This window comes from Micrasema longulum, unplaced genomic scaffold, assembly GCF_059751315.1.
Source record: "Micrasema longulum isolate JH-2025_06_02 unplaced genomic scaffold, ASM5975131v1 h1tg000044l, whole genome shotgun sequence".
NCBI classification, from domain to species: domain Eukaryota; kingdom Metazoa; phylum Arthropoda; class Insecta; order Trichoptera; family Brachycentridae; genus Micrasema; species Micrasema longulum.
The window spans coordinates 272,991-295,701 of record NW_028277251.1 but is presented as its reverse complement, the minus strand read 5'-3'; the positions used below and the strand labels follow the sequence as shown (position 1 = coordinate 295,701).

The window sequence follows — 22,711 nt, the reverse complement described above, 5'->3', positions numbered from 1 at the left end:
ATGTTTTTCCTTCGTTGAAACAAATTTAGATTGAAATACTTAATAATTGTCGCATTTCCGTCAAAGAGGCAAAATAAGTTGTTTTATTTTTATTTTTTCACCAAGCTAAATAACTTATTTATAACATTAAAAAATATATAATTTTCATTCCATCATCAATCCTTTTCCGCACCTAATAGTGCATAGGGCACTGCACTGACATACAAACCGCAGCGTATATTGATTATTTTTGTTACACGAAGGTAAGATGATCAGTCTTACGCTTCAGGTGCCAGTCCACGGACTATGAAATATTCTAGGGTAAAAGGACAATTTTAAATTAATATTTCGCATTACGAACTCGAGACCTCTTGCACGGTAAGCAAACGCGCTGACCACTAACTACGCCGCGAGGCCGACAGTATAAGTCATTATATAATTACAATTTAATTAGGAAGTTTAGTGTTTTAAAAAAATAAAAAAATGTTAATAATAACTCCGCGTGTGACGTCAGAGGTTCTCTCTGTCAGTTCTCTCGATTGGTTTGTTTACGGTAACCGGATATCCGTCACAGCTCTCATATGGTTGGTTGGTTCATATGAACCAATGACGTCGTTCAAAGTAGTGCGTTTTTATCAATTTTTTTTTCGTTCATTTTCAAGAAACTTTGCCGTACAATTTAATGCTCTAATTTTTACCGCGCTCAAGAAAACATTTTTTTGTATCCAATTTCCCATAGGTCTGAAGTTCCTCATTCCATTAAGAATTGTAAATAAATAACATGAATCGATTTATTCACAACATATATTATAACAAACAATATTTTGAGTTTGTCCAAATTTTTGTAGACAAGGACTGGATTCAACTCTCTGGGGGGCTATATATATTAACATATTACAACAGGAAGGGAGAACATTTAAGAAAAGGCAATATAGAAGTCTAGTCCTGTCAATGGCTGGTTTAAGTGGCCACTTTACACACTGTGTAACACCTAGTATGTAGGTGAAATAATTCAATGAGATGAATCTCACCTGCATAAATAAAGGTTTCAGCTCTTTAACTTCACAAACATCAACAGATGAAAGAATTGAAGGAATATAGATGTTCAAATATAGGCAGAATGGTGAATGTTACACAGTGTGTAAAGTGGCCACTTAAACCAGCCATTGACAGGTCATAAGCCCTGTAGATGCCTAGACTTCTATATTGCCTTTTCTTAAATGTTCTCCCTCCCTGTTGTAATATGTTATTATAACAAAGTTTATCCAGATAAGCTGCAACTGTCATACTGATGTAGTGCCATGTACACCACTGGGTCCGCATGAACGGTTTCAGCTGTTTTATCGATAAAAATGGAGCAAATCAAAGAATTGAAGAAACATGGACGTTTGATTTGAATATGGACGTGACTGTTATACAATATGAAAAATTATCACATAAATCAGCCAATAATTACCGGTAAAAAATCATTTTGGAAGATGGTTATTCCCTTCCCAAAGAAAATGTGTCAATCTTTCAATTACCAAATTCACAGAAAAATAAAGACAAATTATAAAGGTCTTAAAAAGCCTTTAATTACAAAGGTATTATCTTCTGAATTAGCTGGAAACCCGAGCTGAGCCCGATTCTCCATAAATCCAAATATAAATTATTTAGCTAATCTGTCACTGAAAATTTTAAACGCGGTAAAAATACAAATGTTCGAAAATAACATTCAAAAGTAATAACTGAAATTATTTCTAATCAAAAAAAGTCTATAGCATGCTTACCAAAATAGCATAGCGAATAGGAAGCTGTTTTAGACAAAAAATTAGCTTTTTTCTCTCACATATTATTTTTTACAAAAGCATTGAAATAATTAAAGTCGATCAGAAAATATGACACTCCTGGTACTCCAACAATTCCAGCGTATTATTTCTCATGAGGTTCGAACCCCACCGGGGCGAATCGTCCATTTAAGCGATTATGCACAACGTACCATTATATTTGTCTATGGATAATAATGTTTTATAGTAGTTTTAATTATGGGAATATAAATAAAACAATTAACATTTATTATAAGAATGGCTCTTAACGCTAAACCCTGAAAAATGCACCGTCCTACACATTGGCCCTAGAAATCCGAAATAATATTTTGGTTTTTCTTATTTTTTATTTTCTCTCTATCTATCCTCGCGTCTGATGATCAGCCTACTACTCGGTTAAAGTGGACAATTTACTTCCATTATCCATAAGGACAATGAGTAAGTACTCACAATAAAAAATGCTATTTTGAGAAATGGATAGTGGAGGTGGGTTGCGCACGGATCGATGAGTGGATCAAGCCAAATAGGTAAAATGTGTGTACTGTTTATGAAATTTGATCTATTGGTTATGTTTTTTATGATTGTTATACATATTTTTTCATTTTTTTTGCACCACAACAGGCCAGGAGGCCTAATTACGGTGGTGAATTACATTACAGAACAACCAGGCTTGAGAAAAATCACATTTTTAATTTTTGTGTTCTCACCGGGAATCGAACCCGGAACCTTCCGTGCGTGAGTCAAGCGTCTTGAACACTACACCACGGAGGCCGCCATTATTAACATAATGTTCATGATAATTAGGTTATTTAGATTAATTACGTTTTTTTTAATTATTATTATGTTAACTTTGTTAAACAACTAATTTAAGGCATGTTTCACATTTTGTAAAATGTTTCCCTCGGCACGGGACCCCAGTGAGGGAACATTATTCTGTATAAAAAAAGAATACAAACAATGTGAAGGTATAAATAAATAAATACATAATTTCCCGTAAAGCTGAAATTCCCCATTTCGCAGTTTTAATTTAGAGTATTAAAAAATTACACTGACGAAACAGTTGGTTAAAGCGACCGTTCCCCGAATAATACCTGCGTCTGTACTTTTTTGAATTCGTAAAAATGATGAATATTTATGACTGACACACTTTGCGTTGTACACTTTCCTCGCGCTATCGGTGTTCCCGCTGAGCACCTATCAAAATAGGTAACAAAATGGATCATTAATTGCATAATGCTTTCTATTACAAATAATAAATTTGCCAACGCGCGGTATAAAATGATCACGCTTCAATGGTCCGCGACCACTAGTATCAAAAATTTTACCGCGAAAACACCCGTTCGCCCCAACAGACGAACCCGCGCGCTCCGCGAACTGTGCATTTTGAAAATGGATTACACAACCGCAAAGAAGTTTAGTGGTTATTTTTAATTTGTTTTGTGGGGTGCTAGTGATTAAAACGGCGTGGGTACTTCACGACTTAAATAGGTACCTACCCAATTTCATTTATTCTATTTTTTATCATCATATTATTACGAACATAAAATTATACATCTATACAAAGCTGCTTTCACTATCTAACTATAGTCCTTAAAATATAGCTTTATTAAAATGACAGCTGCCAAATCAATGTCAGTAGTGATGGGAAATTACTGATCACTGATCATGTACCGATTAAATCGATTTTATCAGTTTTTTCATACAAACATAAAACTTTGTTTCCGAAAATTGATATAATAACGCAAAAATAAGCCTATTTTAGTGTTTTTAATTATTTGCCAAAAAATAAGAAATAATTTTTTTTTCGTGAACAACAAGAAATGAATTATTTTTTATTCAATCGACTTACTTTGATCAATTTGTACCATTTCTAACATTTTTGCAAAATGACGTAACCTTGTAAGAACGTCGATAATAATTAGGTTTATATTAGTTTTTTTTGTTTTAAAGCTGATTTTATATAATTATGTTGATTTACATGCCAAGCATTGTATTAAAAAAATTAATTAACATGCCAGATACTAATGATTTTTCGTTTGTCCATATAAATCACTCCTTAGACGTCACTACAAAGTTATGTCGTCATTATTGCTGACAACTGTTATTCTCTATCAAGCTATATTTTAAGGACTATAGGCAACGCCTCAATTTATTTACTTCTTCATGGACCAGGTGGATTTATCAAATATATTTCGAGTTTGTCCAATTTTTTGTAGGCAAGGATTGGATTCAACTCCCTGGGAAGCTGTTAATATTAACATATTAAACCAGCCAATGGCAGGTCACAAGCCTTCGGCCGATGCTACACTTTGAGCATCGGCCGAATACACATAGAATTCACCCTGTGCCCGGCCCATTTTTGTGAAATTTCACTCTTTGTGAAGGGTTTCTTAAAAGTGTCATAATTATGAAAATACTCTGTTAAATCAATGAAAACTTTTCAGATTTATTTGAAATAATTAAGTATGTATGTAGTACTAGTATGTAGGTGAAATAATTGAATTAGACGAATCTCACCTGCATAAATAAAGGTTTCAGCTCTTCAACTTCACAAACATCAACAGATGAAAGAATTGAAGGAATATAGATGTTCAAATATGGGCAGAATGGTGAATGTTACACAATGTGTAAAGTGGCCACTTAAACCAGCTATTGACAGGTCATAAGCCCTGTAGATGTCTAGACATCTATATTACCTTCTCTAAAATGTTCTTCATCTCTGTTGTAATATGTTAATATTACAATATTATTGTCTCACAGCATTGAAAGCCCCGCCCCACCCACTTACTCGAATCTGTTTTAAAGGTCTTGTAGTCTCTTTTCAGATCCGCACATTGCAAAAACAATTTATTTTTTAGCTGTAATGAAAAGATTAATAAAAAAAAAACCTTTGTTTTCAAAAGATTCGCGTATTTAATTTTTTTAATTGACATTTACTGCTTTCTAAGCCTTGATCACCGTCAGAGCAACCAGTCAAGTATGCACAGTAAATTTGTCTGTCACCCTCAATCAAATGAAGAAGATTTATTGATAAGGACTCCTGCAAAACTATTTACAAAGCAATTATTGAACCACACGTTAACTACTGTAGTAGCATTTTATTTTTATCAAACAAAGAAAACATAGATAAACTAACTGTATTACAAAATAAAGCCTTTAGAATCATTTTGAAAAAAAACAGATATACGAGGGTAAAGTCGATGGTAAATGAAATGAAATTATTAACATATAAACAAAGAATATTTTACAATACAATGATATTTGTTCATAAAATTATAAAATCTAATAAAAAAACAGAATTTTGGAAAAAAATTGATCGGAACCAGCATGAACACGATCACAATACTAGAGAAAAGAACAAAATTAGACTTCCATTTAGGAAAAAGGCAAAGTCACAAAATTCAATTTTATTTAAAGCAATTAAAAAGTATTACGAAATGGAAAAAAATATTTATGAAGAAAAAAACATATCAAAATTTAAAATAATGGTCAAGACATATGTGATAAACAATTTATAAATTAAATATATTTGCAATGTTATTATTAGAACACACATAACAATATGTATGATATGAGTGCCCTACTTTAAGATTTAAATAAAAAAAATAAAGTGTCTCACAGCAGCCTCACGCATTGTCACATTGATTTCAATACATTTATATGTCAAGCATTGTATTTAAAAAAAAATTAACATGCCAGATACGAATAATTTTTCGTGTGCCAATATAAATCACTCCTTAGACGTCACTACAAAGTAATGTCCTCACTTTTACTGACAACTACCATTCTAATCAAGCTATATTTTAAGGACTATGGGGTTATTTACCCCGTTCTAAGCCAGTCAAAAAAAATATATAAAAAACAATAATCAATATATAGAAACTATAATACAGGTAGTATAGTAAACACTGAAAAACAAAGAAAAAAATATTTTTAAAAATGTAGTAAAAAACATAGTAAAAAGTAAAAAAATAAAAATATCAGGATATATAAATAGTAAATAAAAGTATGGAAGGAAAGCAGATTAGTCAATTTCGCTAATCTAGAACTTTAAAAATATTGACAACCTCGTCCCTATCGATTTGCAACAACCAATTGCAAACATTAAAAAAAAAAAATTGGAACGTGTGGCTGCCGGAAGTTGATTAATTTTTTTAGGAACCTGTAGCTCAATCACAAACAACCGTCGACGTGCTTAAAAACATGCTAAGCATTTGAGCGATCACAATGAACAATAATGAACATGCTTTGGTTATCGCAATCATAAGTCAACGCTCGTGTCGGTTTGTTTTTTGTTTTCCTCGTAAATAAATACCCACAGTTTGTTGGCGAAAAATCGGCGTTTACTATGAAAAATAATATAAAATACTGCATTTGCAAAATTGTAAGGAGTATCTATACAAAAAATAAATAAATTACAATTACTGTGGTGACTGCTTTTTTTGACATTTGGCTTGCCAACAGCCGGCTAAATGCAATAAATAGCATGATAAAAAATAAATAAATAAATAAAAATAGCAGTTTTGGAATATTTTCCTATTTACACCGGTGAAATTCAATTATGTGATTACGCAGCAGAATTTATACGTCGAGAAACGTGAATATTTTGACATTTAATAGTAGGTGTTCACGGATGTTGTATTGTGATCGCGAATACGATAAACAACCATGGTGAGAAATTGTTATCACGTCGCTTATTAGCACGTCGATAGTTATTTGTGATTGAGCTACAGGGGTGGTATTCATGGCCGTATTATCTTGTGTATTTACATACACAAAACACGAGAAAAACTGTTTTCTCGTACGGCGAAAGCGGTTCAGAATAGCGCCCGAGGAAGGTAAAGCTTCTTCTTCAGGAAGATAAATTTAATAACATATTTGAGCGCATTCTACTAGAGATTTATTGGCCTCGTGGTGAATAATCAACGCGTTTGACTGCTGCGAAAGAGGTCTCGGGTTCGGTTCCCAACATAATTGATATGAAATATTTATTCAAAAAGGTGTTTTCACACCAGAATATTTCATAGTCCCTGGACTGGTACCTGAAGCGTAAGACTGATCATTTTACCTTCATGTAATAAAAATTATCAAGATACGCTTCGATTGGTGTACCAATGCAGAGCTTTATGACTAGAGATGGGCGTTTCGGTTTTTAAAAGAAGTAGCAGTAACAGGTATCGTTTCACAAAAATAAATTAAACTGTTACTGAAAAACTAGTTAGGATATATTATGTGGAATTGCAGACAAACAAACAAACCATCACGCCGTTTCCCCGTAGGAGTAGGCAGAGAGGATAGAACGCCATATCACTCTATCTTGGCATACAGACCTCGTTTCCTCTACATTCATACATATTCTCATGCACGCACGCCGATTATTCCTACTTTTGACATGTCCATCTTCAAGTATATGATGGACTTGCTCGTGCCACGTCTTTCTAGGCCTTCCTCGTTTTCTGCATCCATCAACATTCGCATCGTAGATCCTTTTAGCCGTTCTTTCGTTGTCCATTCGCTCTACATGTCCAAACCAACGCAGCACCCCTTTCTCGATTCTGTCGATAATGCATATCTCAGCCTTACACAGTTCACGGATCTCGACATTTGTGCACCTATCATACATCGTTTTGCCACACATTCGCCTGAAGGATCGCATTTCGACAGCATTCAACCCACTTTCATCATCATTTTTCCAATTCCATACTTCACTCCCATACATTAGAGTTGGCACTAGAACTCCGTTGTAAGCTGCTAGTTTAGCCTCCTTTTCCTGTTTCTAAAATAATAGAGCCCATGGCCACCCTCTCCTCTTTCCTAGTAAAGCTGCACTTATGGTTTCACCTTGGCGGCCCCGTAGTGTAGTGGTCAAGACGCTTGACTCACACACGGAAGGTTCCGGGTTCGATTCCCGGTGAGAACACAAAAAAAATAATGTGATTTTTCTCTAGCCTGGGTGTTCTGTGATGTAATTCACCACTGTAATTGGGCCTCCTGGCCTGTTGTGGTACAAAAAAAAATACTTATAAGTTATTACTTACCTTGAACGAAACATAACGCGTAAGTTGTAGTTTTTTTTTAGACTGGTTTGAAAGAATAACTCTTTACTTTTTTTATCACCTCTACACTGTACATTACTGGGTGGTATTGTGAATTTTCTCTACCCCATGTTTAAGAGTGGTTTATTTGGGTATTTTTATTTTTTTAATGCGACGACACTTTGCTTTATATAATGGCTACACTGATGATTGAACGTCAAATGATGTATAAAACTGTTTAAAAACGAAAAAAAACGAGCACGGTTTGGTCAATTCAAGCTAAGTGTTTTGGGTAATGCTTAGGGTCGCAATAATGTTCTAAATGAAAATCATCATGTTTGCTTTTGCATGTTTATATACAGGTGTTCTTTAAACCCTGTCACATCCGAAACCACGATGATTAGTACGGGCAAGAAGACATATTAAATATAATATATTAGCAAATAATATGGTAGACAGGCGCCGTGGCGCAGTTGGTCAGACGGCCAACTTTGAAACTGGCGTCGCGGGTTCGATTCCCGCCAGTTGCATGAAAAAAATCCAAGAAAGATTTTTTTCTCAATTGGTCTGGGTGTTGTTGTGTATTTATCGTTACCTCCTTTCATACCCCCTCTATCCCACCTGCTGGCAAGCCTCAAAATAGAGGCTTACGGGTTATTCCTTCAAAAAAACAAATGGTTGCTTACTTCTGCAGGGGAGAAGTAAGGGGAGCGCGGTCGCGCGGTCGTCGACGCATCAGACTCCCCCCTCCTCGTTTCTCCCCTGCAGAAGTAAACAACCATTTGCTTTTTTTGATATTTTATGTTTAAAAAAATTATTCGTTCTAAAAAAATATTTTAATGTGCCAATATGTCTTCTTACTCATACTGATCATCGTGGTTTCGGATGTGGCAGGGTTTAAAGAACACCTGTATATTCGTCGTTTAGCCAACAGTGTGGCCAGATATGAAGCATAGTGTGAACGCATGTAAAAAAATAAAGTCCCCAAATTAATAACTCTCTAGGTCAGAGGTCGGCGAACTGCGGCTCGCGAGCCACATGCGGCTCTTTAGCCACTTGACCGGGGCTCACACGGCGCAAGTTTTCCCTTCATTCGATTTAGTTCGTCTACCGGTTCTAAAAAATAACTTTAAGGACTATTGCCACTGAAAGTTCCAAGACGTGGCGAGAATATTGCAAATGCTGTCATTAAATGCAAGGGAAAAACATCATATTAAACTTGATAAAATTGTTTTAATGATGCAGATGGGGAAAAACGTTTTTTTTAAAAATATTTATATGACTTCAAGTCAAAAATTAATCACGACATACGTCTTTACCATGGCATCACTCAACAAGAACCGCTCTGTGGACAGACATTTCCAGAAGAAATGTTTTAATGATCAATATTGTCATCACAATTTTAGCTAAAGCTTTTTATCATCGCCAATTAAACAATTTCTAATTATAATTATTTTTTATTATTATTTTTTATTTGTTTATTTTTCCATACATATATTATTTACATAGAAATATAATTACAAAAATACACTTTAGAAAAATACGTCTTAAAATTAAGCTAAAACATGAATTGGAAAAATGCCCACAAAGATTACAGTGTCGAGCGTGGGCCATTCCTTTTTTAATTATGAAAAAGTTTATAGCACATATATATGGTATGACATGACCATAAAAAGAAAAGAATAGAAAAAGAAAAGAAAAATAAAAGAAAAACCAAATTAACATACGCTGAAATTACAAAAATATGATTTATTTGCAGTATGCATTTTTTTTTAAAGAATGTGTCTATCTGCTCCTTCCATGCTAATCCAAGACCTCAAACCTACTTTAAACTGTACCAGTGATTTAATGTTTTGTAGTTCCTCGGTTAGAAGATTGAAGGATCTTGGACCAACGTGTAAGGAGTGCCTCTGTGCGAACTTAGTTCTGCATAATGGAACTGACAGTACACTATCGGATCTATTACTAATACGATTTAAATTATTACTAAACAATTCCCTATTCAAGTAAACATATTTCAGGCACTGAAATAAATATATCTTTCTAAAATTAAGGAGTCCATTCTCTACGTATAATGGAGAGCGAATACGAATATTTTCTGCTGTTTATGCACGTACTTTATTATTAACTCTAAAAACACTGTGGTAAATAATCCCCTTGCGTGCGGTAATGTAACATCGTGTTACCACTAGTAAAAGACGAAATATTCTAAAGTTCAGAAATTTGAGAAAAAAAAAAATTGAGACACACTGTTAAATAATTCCTTTTCCATATTTTTATTTAATTTTATATTATTTATAATTTAGCCCTGTTATAGCAAAATAAATTCAAAATTAAAAGCACTAAATACACCGCTCATGTTACGCGCGTGCGTCCCTCATCACTGTCATCAACCAACTGAAGACTGAATTTCACAGAATCTATTTAACACAACACCCGCCACAGAACATAGTCTCTGTCTTCCTCGTTATGAGTTCTATCTTCGTGCTCTCTCTTATGCAGATGTCTTGCTGAATTAGCGGACATTTATTCTTCGCGTAGAAGGAATAAATATTTTTTGTATTAACATCTAGAATAGTTATATGATGTACCGATGCAGTCCTATGCACCATTAAGTGCGGAAAGGGAAAATGCACCTGTTTTTTTTGCACCACAACAGGCCAGGCTTGAGAAAAATCACATTTGATGTTTGGGTTCTCACCGGGAATCGAACCCGGAACCTTCCGTGACGGGGTCAAGTTTCTTAGCTATTACACCACGAAGGTCGCCTAATATTTTTATTCAAATAAATAATATTTTACGTCGACCTTGTTGGGAATCGAACCCAGGATTTCATGCCCAGTAGGTATGCAGGGTAAGCGCATGTCACAATAGTAAAATACAAAAACTGCATCATGTCATAATTTACATATCTGACGGAAATTTTACATCACAAATGGTTTCCTAACAACGCCGTTGTAAGATCTGATGTTGACGTTTCTTAGAGAAGTTTAACTTGTCACTTTTTGCAGCAAACAATCGAGACATGTCGCAACACATTGTTATCAAGTGATCATGTCTACTTGGCCATTACTTCGGTTGACCAATTTGAAGGGAAATCGATCAATTTATTTCACAAAAATAAAATATACATTATAAAGATCACAACATAATATAGGTGCTTGTGGGTGTTTGGGACTGCGCTGTTTTTTTATAAACATTGTGCAAAACTCGCAACTTTAATAAAAAGTTACGGTTTATTTTTTTGGAATCCACCGATTTAACCTTTTCACATTACTCCAATATGGAAAATATTCAAAAACTGCTATTTTTATTTATTTATATATTATGCTATTTATTGCATTTAGCCGGCGGCGGCGGTTGGAAAGCCAAATGTCAAGAAAAGCCGTCGCCATAGTAATAATTTATTGTAACTTAATTTTCACTTTTTTGTAATAGATACTCCTTACTATTTTCAAATGCATTATATTGTATTATTTTTAATAATAAACGCCGATTTATCGCTAATGAACTGTATTTATTTACGAGGAAATTTATTTATTTGGCGGCCTCCGTGGTGTAGTGGTCAAGACGCTAGACTTACACACGGCAGGTTCCGGGTTCGATTCCCGGTGAGAACACATAAAAATTAAATGTGATTTAATTCACCACTGTAATTGGGGCTCCTGGCCTGTTGTGGTGAAAAAAAAAAACAAGAAAACAAAAAACAAAGCGACACGAGCGTTGACTTAGAGATTACACACGCGTTTACTTATGACCGCTATAACTTAAGCATGTTCATTATTGTTCATTGTGATCGCTCAAATGCTTAGCATGTTTTTAAGCACGTCGATAATCATTTGTGATTGATGATTTGTACAGGGGGGCAATTATTACAATTGGAAGTCAACAGATTTATTTTCAACTGTCTATAAAGTAAGACTGATCATTTTACCTTCATGGAACATAAATGATCAAGAAACGCTGCGATTGGTGTACCAATGCAGTGCCCTATGCACCATTAGGTGCGGAAAGGGAATGACGATGATGATGATAAAAGTAAATTCGATATTTGTGCACGAAAATGTGTATATTCGTATGGAAATTTGATGTGTATTCGACGGAAACCTGTAATTGAACATACATACAAAAAAAATGTATACATATTCTACAGAAAATCTAATTTTGCTTTGTAGATAAAATTGAAGATAAATGTTTACATCCCATTGTAATACAGGTCCAGGGCTGCATTTGACGAAAATGCATATATTACCTAAAATGGGAGGATACCCATTTTTTGTACATAAAAATGCTTGTATTTAAATGTTTATTTTTATAAATTTTTATTTATCATATATTTTTCTTTGCATTTTACAATATGTATTCATAAGTTACAAATACAAAATTCACGATTACCTAAACACAAAAAAAACCGACAAAGGCATGGCCTGTGTGTGCGTATACATTTTATTTAAAAGTTCAATAAAGGCTACTGGAAGAATTCGATAGGCATAAAAAAATAAACAGTAAGTGCTTATATTAGAACACAACTTTTTTGTCAATAAAAATGAGAAATTAAACGAACACGCAATTTGAAAAAAGGAAACTTTTTAAATCTGCTTTTTATAACCATAATTTCAACAAAAAATTCAATCAAACTCTCTAACATAGAATTAGGATGGTCCTAGCTTTAATTTTCTTTATTTGTATTTTATTTCAATGGTGCCTGAATGTATTATGAGGATATGTATTTACCATTTTTTGAATGGACTAAGTTATATAAATATTATATTATTTAAATAAATAATTAAAAATTCACTCACATTATTTATTATATTTAATGTATTCCTACCCAATGCCGGTAAGAACAGATTCGCTTTTATACCGCCAGGGGTGCTATTCTGAACCACTCTCGCGACTGTGGATGTAAAATTCGCAATTTTACCAAAAGTCGCGCTAAAATACCGTAAATTACGGTAAAATACCGTAAAATTGATTTTGTCGATGTTTTTGTCAGTTCTTGACGTTGAGGGGCGTCCTGAACAGGGTTAGTCTTCAATTGACATTTCTCCATTTTCAAAATGTGAAAACCACTCGCAGACTCTGGTTTTACTTAGGACAGCATCCCCATGAGCAGTCTTAAGTATAACAATAGTTTCCGCGGCCGATTTCTCCAGGAAACAAAATTTCATAGCCGCGCGTTGCTCTCGACAATCGGCCATTACGTTTTCGGCGAAAAGGAAAAATTGTTTCCCACAGACGAACTAATAAATTCACAGTAACAGAACTAGCACACTTACTCAGAAGACGGACACCGAATTGAAAAATTGGTACTCCCACTCTCCCTCCCCACCACAGCTTGATTCCCGTTACTTTTGGGTCGCTCCTCAACCGACTAGTTTTAAAGAAATATATTTACTACAATATCTGAGTTTGTCCAAATGTTCGTAGACAAAAGACGGATTTCACCACGTAATTTTACACAAAAAACTGATTTTAAGCACCATTTTTTCAAAATCGTGGCATGAGCGGTGGTTGTTCAAGGTCATAAACTTAAGTCCACCGATCCTGTTAAGTTTCAAAACATAATAACCCTTTTTATAAAAAAAGTGAAAAAAGTACATACCGAATGACCTTGAACGTCCCATACTTCTAATAAATCTCGACAACCACCGGATGGATCTAAACCTGGTTTTTGCAATCATGTAAAGTGTCTTAAAACAAAGCCACTCGTATTTGTAATATCTTTGAAAAATAAAAACAAGTACGTCAAATTCGTTTCTTACCGAAAAATACCGTATTTTACCAAAATCTGGTAAAATTCCCGTAAAATTCCGCGGTAATTTTACCGCCTTGCATCTCTACTCGCGACACGAGAAAACAGTTTTTCTCGTGGATTTTGTATGTAAATACACGAGATAATACGGCCACAAGAGCGTTTGGGATACCAGCCCAGACGTAGTTTGATATTTATTATTTTACCAATTTTAAATAACTTACCTATAAACAAATACTTTTCAATGAAAAGCTACACCATCGTTTTTGCAATGTTTATCAGAACGTTTTTACGCGCGTTCACGACACAAGCAGGCATTTTGGTTTCGATTCTAAACGTCAAGGTCACGTCACACCCGGCGCCGGCGGCGGTTAAAGAAAGACTAAAAGCGCGTTGGACATGACTCAGCGTTTGGGCACGAGTGTCATCATTTTTTAGGTGCAATTACAGCACTCGATAAGAGTTTCCAGTACTTTTTGTGATGCCACACAACGTATTTATACACATTATTTGTGAAGCGGTTATTTTCACTTACGACATCTCATTGGACAAAGAAAATAAAAGGTTGTCAGTAAGTCGATAAGAGCAAAATTATCAGCCCGAAATAAATTTTAAACGCATCATAACATGTAAAGAATTTCACACAGAAATTTTAGGAAAACCCTCGCTGTGATATCACGATTTAAGTCGGAGCGTTTTCCTGGCGTTTAAAAGAACCCCGTACCTGTCCAAACAAACAAGGTAAGCGTTAAATAACATAGCTACCCGGAAACCAAAAATCGATCACAAGACATATAACATCGCTATAATTGACTGGTTATTGTTCACATGAACTTGTGACGTTTCAAAGATTAGTGTAGTTATTGAATGGTACAATACAAGTGTGTATAAACACAAAACGGAATTAATAAAAAATAATGAACGACTAACTGAAATTGAACATGTTAAATACTTAGAACTAACAATAGACAGACAATTGACATGGACAATTCATATCAACAATTTAATTAGCATAATGGCGACATTGTCGAGTCTTTTTTTAAAAATCAAAAACTTTGTTCCAATAAATGAACAAAATTTAATGTATGAAGCCAATGTAAAAACTAAAATATGTTATATGCAACTACTATGGGGAACAGATAATCAAAATGATATGTACAGACTACAAAGACAGCAAAATAAAATATTAAAGTTAGTAGGTATATGACCTACCCTATCTATCAGCAACTAAATAACTTTTCAAACAAACTAAACAATTTAATGTAACTGATCTCTTTCAACTAGAATCCTTAAAATTTGTTCATAAATTAGCTACTGATATAATTGTAGACGAAGAATTAAAACTTGAAAAAAACTGTAGTAAACATGAACACAATACGAGAATATCAAAAAATATCTTATACAACCTTTTAAAACGAGAAAAAGACAATCGAGACTTATAAACCATGGACTGAAATTATACAATACACTACCAGACAAAACTAAACAAAAGATTCAGACAACATTTACTTTTTTATTAACAGTAGAATGTGAATTTTAAAAGTAAAAATATTGAATTAAATGTATGTAACCCGTAAGGGTTTATCAATGAAAAATTTTAATTTAAAAAAATAAAAATAAATCCTCTTGGAATCGGATAAATCGGGCTAAATGCTAATAAGAAGCAAACTTAGAAATCTCCACCAAAAGCGGAAAATTAGTTATTGATGCCAAAATAAACTATACATAAAAACCTTCCTACCTAAATAATAGCGTAATTCAAAACCGCCTCTAAATCTTGCAAAAACAAATTTCAATTATACTACTTGACACCACAAACTTGGTATTCTCCATTGAGTTGGTGAAGCATAATTACAAATCTCACAATTATTTTTTCATAGTTTTTCGCAAATATCTCAGTAACTGCTTCAATGGAGATTTATACGTTTGTTTCTAACACCCTTAAATATATCGACGCTGGAAAGGAAAAAGTTACCAAGCAGCGTGCAGCAACTTTATAGAAGAACCAATTAAAGTTTTTTTTTTTAAATAATAAAAAAATCTCATACACACATATTATTTTGGCGTTATTCCTACATACATAATTTTTATTAAATACGAGATTCTTTATTAATTAAAAAGAAAAACTTTCATTGGCTCTTCCTTGATAACTTTGTTCTTTGCAGCGTCCATATATTTTTAAATAATATATGATAATATTAATGATTTCATTCAACTGTTTCAGATTAAAACAAAGCATTTACAATGCTGTACAGAGCCATCGTTCTACTGTTATTAGCTTCCAGTTCCTGGGTGCTTAGCAGGCCGATCTTTTCCAATCCGGCTATCAAACAGTTGGACAACTTCCTCAAGGCTGTCAACTATGGAGAACCAGATGCTGGTTAGTAACAATCATCATCGTCATTCCGTGCCCGCTCTCTAGTTAGAGCATAGAATGACTAGACAGGTGCCACCGTTTTGTAATGCAGTATTAAATAGACTTCATGAACTCGGCAATAGTTATTCCCACGTATCTGATATATTTAGTGTAGGGTATTGTTCCTATAGAACAAACCCTTTTGAACTTTTTCAAGAATTCTGAGCTGCTCTGGTGTTGAATTTGTCGTTGCTCAGTAACGTAGTATGTCTAGTTCGACGAAGGGGAATATTAAAATTTATTTCAGCCAGCAAATCGGCACAGTCGATCCGATTATTAAGTAATCAATGGAATGATTATTACAATGAAAGCAGTAGAGTTAAATTCAATTAAAACTGCAGTGTACGAAAGTAAAATGTCAAAAGGTAACTCGATTTTTGTCAAAAAATATTGTTGTAAGTACAAACCTGGCCTTTAAAATGGGTTTCGGGTATGTGCAGGGAGCGCTTTCACTGCTGATTTGTTTTCCACCGTACTCGGTTCGCTGTCGATCTCTTCGTGTAATTCATTTAGTATAATTTAGAATTTGACGAAGTCTCCGCGGACGGGCAGAACTCGTGGGAGCTGAGTGGGAAGTTCGAGGGAGACATCATCTTGAGTGACCGGCAGCAGAATGTGCTCCTGCAAGAAACGGCCCAGCCCGGGTTGGCGAGGAACGGGCTGAACGACGCGTCCAAGCGGTGGCCGGACAATACTCTAGTCTACTCCATCAACAAAAATGAATTCAGTAAGTTTTCAATTTAAAATTATTTGTCTGTTTAAATTAAATTTTACGCTACTTTGATCGTCATATATTATTTAACATGACATAAAAATATCCGATTTATGTAACATAATATTTGTTACATTTTTTAAGTTCAAAGCTTATTAATTAAATTCTTAAGCTTAAAACACTCTTATTAAATGACCCTTTGATTATCTACTCTGTTGTCAATCAATGTTTCCGCGTGTACAATAAATTTTTTTTTTTTTTTGTCTGAAAGAAAAATATGTGATTCTGATAGTATTTTTTCTCCAAAATTCAAACATGATATCGGTTTTTTGCCATCATGCAAGGTTTCTAAGAAACAAGCAATTATGAATTCCTAACTGCTCGATATTCAAACATTCTGATTTTCCTAGAAACTGTGAGTAAAATTTTTGAATGATTGCCAGCTCTATTCTCCAGTGGATTCAATAGTTCCTCAAACTTTTCATCATGCATTAGTGATTGTATTTGTGGAGCCACAAATACTTCCTCTTTAATTTTGCATCACTAATTTTAGGAAACTTCTGTTTGAGGTACATGAAACCACGAGTGTTGTCTATGGCTTTGACAATATTCTGTGGGTGATGGAGAAATTCCGAATACATATTTAAAAATCAGAGAGTACCTCTTGGTACTCTCAAGACGAAAATCATACCAGTGTCACCAGAGAAGGTGCATTTTTCTGAGAAGAGTCTGGCAACTTTTAATGGGTTTTTTAAACAAATTTCAGCTGGTGAACAAGTCCAGGCGATCCAAGATGGAATGGCTGACTTGGCAAGGTCTTCCTGTTTAAAGTTCAGAGAAAAGGGTTCTGGGGACGAGCCTCATGTCAGAATTCAGGTAAGCATAATTAGAAAGATCAATGCCTCAGGAAATTGGATGTAAAAATGATTTCTTAGACGAGGTAAAAATTTTGAGTATTTAACTGCACGGCGAAGATTCTATAAAACCTATTAAAAAATTGAAAAATTTTTTTTTAATAAAAATTGACTAAATAATGTTTGAGTATGTCCAAATGCTTGCAGGCTGGCTGGATTATTAATATCTAAATTTATTGCGACAGAGAGAAAAAACATTGTTGAGAAGGGATATGGAAGTCTAGGCATTTACAGGGCTCACGACCTGTCATTGGCTGGTTTAAGTGGCCACTTTATTCACTGTCTAACATTCACCATTCTGCCCACATCCACATTTCCACAACTCTTCCGTCTGTTGATTTTTGTGAAGTAAAGGAGCCAAAACCTTTATTTTCTCCTTTAAATCCAGCCAGTCTGCAAGCATTTGGACATACCCAAACATTGTTGAATTAACTACCCGGTAAAAGAAGTTGATTTATCAAGTAAATATATTTGTTAATTATCTGTTTCAGGGAAAGAGGAGAGGTTGTTACTCGCAGGTGGGGTACCAGGGGGGCAGTGGGCAGATCCTCAACCTGTCTCCTCACCCCGTGGGGCTCGGGTGCATGAGCCACGGGACCATCGTGCACGAGATGCTGCACTCGCTCGGCTTCTTCCACATGCAGAGCCACACCAAGAGGGACGACTACGTCAAGATCCTCTGGGACAACATTCTACAAGGTAGATCAACAAGTGTAACTGTTCAGAAACAAACACATCAAAAGTATTCCATCAAAGGCCGGATTATATGCAACCGTTTGAACAAGTAGAAGAATTTGCGTATCTAGGAAGCATGTTTTCAAGAGATGGAAGAGTAGAAAAAGATGTTGAAAGGAGAGTGAAATCGGGCAACAAAATGAACGGAGCACTAAGCACAGTAATTGCTCATCAAAATATGTCAGTCGAAGCTAATGCACAACAGAGTTTTAGTCCCAACACTTATGTATGGAAGTGGAACATGGAACTGGCAGAGGAAGGATGAAAGTCGAGTAAACGCGGTTGAAATGCGATCTCTTAGACGAATGTGTGGGAAATCAATGTATGACAGGGTTACGAATGATGAAATCAGGTGAGTGTAAATCTGAGTAAAGTATAACTGATAAGATTAAGAAAGGATCTCTGAGATGGTTTGGTCGTGTAGAACGAATGGACGACGAAAGAATGGTAAAACAAGAATATATGGCGAAAATGAACGGTAACGTGAGACGAGGACGACCGAGGAGGACGTGGCATGATCAGATAAACCAAAATCTTAAGTCGGGTCATGTCAAAAGCAGACAGAACCGAAGGGCATGTAAGACAAGATGTGTGAATGTGGAAGAAGCAAGGAATGTATGCCAGGATTGACGTGTGTGGCGGTCCATTCTCTCTACCTACCCCTACAGAGAAATGGTGTGATGATAGTAGTAGTAGTAGTAATAAAACGGCTGAAATATGCATGAAAACTGCTTGAAATATGCAACTGATTTTTTTTATTGGAAAAAATTGAAATTTTTATTAATGTTAACAATAATGTATTTTTCTAAATTTTCCGTTGTAAGGTTGCGCCTTATATCAATCAAAATATTTTTTAAAATTGAGAATGAATGTTCCACGTCCACTGAGTTTGCCGCGGAATTCTTGAACTTAGGTGCTATATTGTCTATGGCAAAACTTTACCTGAGCCATTAATAAAACTATTAATTTGATATAATTAAACTTTCCTCTAAGATACAACAATTAACTGTGTTAAATTGTTTAGACAAATATGTATTAAGATCTATAAGGGCTGTTTACACGTGGACAATACAATAGATATGACAATATTGTCTTGTCCCAGCTCAGAAATTTGCTATGAAACCGGTAGACATAAAAAAGTATGGCAAGTGTTTAAATACAAACATTTATTGAAATGTTTGACCACAAAATTAATGCTTTAAATATTAACATCATTAATTCTAAACATGTCATCTATAGAATAAAGAATAGTCCAGAAACCGCATACGAGCATCAAACAGAAGGCGACTAAACTACTCATAAATTAGTCATTTTACGTTTTGACCCATTAGTTTCTTTGTAGACATCGCTCAGTATGCAACTCCTGATTTGAATTCAACTATACCATGTTGTGTTATTTTAAAGTGTAGAAATACTGCTAGGATCTTGAAGAAACAGGATGGGATCACACCTCAAGTGTATTTAGCAAATGAATGTGTAGGTAGCAAATACATTACTTAAAAATTGAATTATTTTTCCATCTGTCAGATTGTCGAAGAAATCGAAATTGACATTTCGTTAGTGTTGTCAGGGTAGTAAATTTTTTTACCCTACTTTGCTCGTCTAACGAGAGAACTAATGAAAATTGGACCTCGGATTAAACAACTCTCTGGTGGACATTTGACCAACATTATATTTAAAACATCAAATATTATTTAACATGATATAAAAATATCCGTTTTATGTAAAATATATTTTTTTTAATATTTCAAGTTCAAAGTTCATTAATTCAATTACTCTTGAACCTTTACTTATCTACTCCGTTGTGTCAATCAATATTTCCACGTGCACAATAAAATTTTAGAGAAATTAACAGTTAGCTTTTTTTTTTACCTTACATTTGTGTTATGACTTTATTTTTTCCCATCGTGCAACATTACGCGGCGACATCACAATGCGCGCGGCGAAAGTAAAGCATAGTGGGGGGATTTTTGGACACATTTTGTTGTATTCAAATATGATTCTACGCTCCTTCTGGATTATCCTTAATTCTATGATGTCATTCTTTATAAATAGGATAATTGTAGGTTTTCTGTATTCCATTTTGTTAATTGAAATATTTCTCACATTTACAGGGCGAGAGAATAACTTTAAGAAATACAATTCGTTTGTAACATCAGATTTTGGGGTCCCTTATGACTATGACAGCGTTCTTCATTACAGCGCCACTGCTTTCTCTAAAAACGGAAGGAAAACCATTGTGCCCATTACAGTAAGTCAAAAAATAAATACTGTTATGTATGTACTTAAGGAATCATTTAAAAAAAACTTTTGTACTGTTTAAATTATTTCATTACAAGGCATAATAAGATGAAATATCCAACTACAGACCTATTTGTATTCAGTCTACCCTCCCTAAGTTGTTTGAAAAACTTGTACTTGATAACTTAATTATACCTTTAAAACAAATAATTGCTCCTGAGCAACATGGGTTTATTACTGGTCGTTCAACAGTCACCAATCTCATTTTGTACGAGAATTTTATTGCTAGTGCACTTCATAAGAAGCACCAGGTCGACGCTATATACACCGACTTCAGTAAAGCCTTTGACAAAGTTTGCCACTCTAACTTGTTGCAGAAACTTGGTCGACTGGGAATACGTGATGAACTCTTAAAATGGTTCATTAGTTACTTATATAATAGAAAAATAGCAGTTAAAATAAATTCTCATATCTCCTATAGTTTTTTAGCAACAAGCGGCGTACCCCAAGGATCACACTTGGGACCTATTTTATTTTTAATTTATATAAATGATATTGTTGAAATTTTTAGCGATGTAAAATATTTGCTTTTTGCTGACGACCTTAAACTTTATAGAATTGTAAATAATACTGATGATTGCAATACCCTGCAGATGAATCTCAACAGAATTCACGAGTGGTGCAATAAAAATAATCTTTTTCTCAATATAGATAAATGCCAGGTTATTTCCTTTTCAAAAAGTAAGAAACCTTTAATTTTTAACTATTTGTTGAACCACGCAACAATTGAAAGAGTTAATTTCATTAGGGATCTTGGCGTAATTTTTGATGATAAACTTACATTTATCAAACATATTGACAAGATTTCAAACGAGGCGCTAAGTATGTTGGGATTTATTTGTAGGGTTACTAATAAATTTGAAAGTATCGCACCAATCAAGTCACTTTATTGCTCCCTGGTTAGAAGTCGTTTAGAATATATTTCTCCAGTCTGGTCGCCCCATTATCGTGTACATTCTGATTCACTCGAGCGCGTCCAGAAGAAATTTCTAAAATATATTAATTTTAAACTTCATATTCCTGCTGCTTTATTTAATTATAATCAATTGTTGTCTTCAGCAAATCTTTTAAGACTTTCTGATAGAAGAATCCTAACTGACCTAATATTACTTTTTAAGGTGATCAATTCATTAATTGACTGTCCAGATTTGCTGGAGTTGGTGTGTTTCCGTGTACCTGGTCGACATACCCGCCACAGATCTCCTTTTTGTTCTACAAGTTCTAGAACCAACTATCACATGCACTCGCCTATCCCTAGGCTCCATAGATATGGCAATCAGTATGAGGACAAGGCTGATATATTTGGTTCTGGACTTGATAGTTATAAAACGAGTCTGATTTCTTTTTTTCTCTCGCAATATTATTCTTAAACTTTTCTTTTTATTTAAAAATGTTTTTTCCTTTTTTGTTTTTTCATATTTATGTATTTATTTCGTTATTATTTTTGGTTGCTTTTATGTATTTACCTGCTTGTTACTATTGTTATAGTTATGCAATTTTTATAATTTTTTGTTATGTTTCTATATATGTATTTTTTAATTTTTTTTTCATATTTATGTTCAATATATGTTAAAGGCAATTTCTGCCGTTTATGTAAAATAAATAAATAAATAAATAAATAAATAAATTCCATCATATGCTCAATCGGGGTATGTAAATTTCATCACTTGCTCAAGGGAAATCTGTGTAATAAGACTCTAAAACAAATACTATTATTCATTTGGTTTACAAACAATGAAAAAATAATATATAATACAAATAAATATTAAAACAATAAAAAAAATAGACACTCTCATTTTTCATCAATTACATGTAAACACTAACTAAATACATATTTATATAAAATGAGCAAAATAAATTATTAAATTGAATTTAAATTATTGTAAAAATTTAATAAATTGTACGAATTAATAATAAAATGAATTAAATACATATTTAAATAAAATTAATAATAAAAATTCAATTATTTAAAAAAAATCATTCATTAATACAGGGTATAATGCAGGGTGTCATTCATTAATCATTCATTAACCCTTGAGGTGATTTTCGCAAAAATGGC

The 22,711-nt window shown here is 33.9% G+C and overlaps 1 protein-coding gene across 2 annotated transcripts in view; it reads left to right on the top strand.

Moving 5' to 3' along the window:
• Positions 1–22,711, top strand: part of LOC148285263 (seminal metalloprotease 1-like) — a 36,896-nt gene that overhangs the window by 4,259 nt on the left and 9,926 nt on the right. The window contains exons 1-6 of one of the 2 annotated variants that reach the window (XM_088227859.1): positions 3,138–3,272; positions 15,799–15,954; positions 16,514–16,717; positions 17,469–17,578; positions 18,108–18,315; positions 20,466–20,602. In XM_088227859.1, the coding sequence (XP_088083985.1) occupies positions 15,819–15,954; positions 16,514–16,717; positions 17,469–17,578; positions 18,108–18,315; positions 20,466–20,602 (795 nt within the window). In that variant the 5' untranslated portion in view covers positions 3,138–3,272; positions 15,799–15,818. Of the gene's footprint in view, positions 1–3,137; positions 3,273–15,798; positions 15,955–16,513; positions 16,718–17,468; positions 17,579–18,107; positions 18,316–20,465; positions 20,603–22,711 lie in introns of those variants that run through there. The other variant, XM_088227868.1, reaches the window with a different exon arrangement.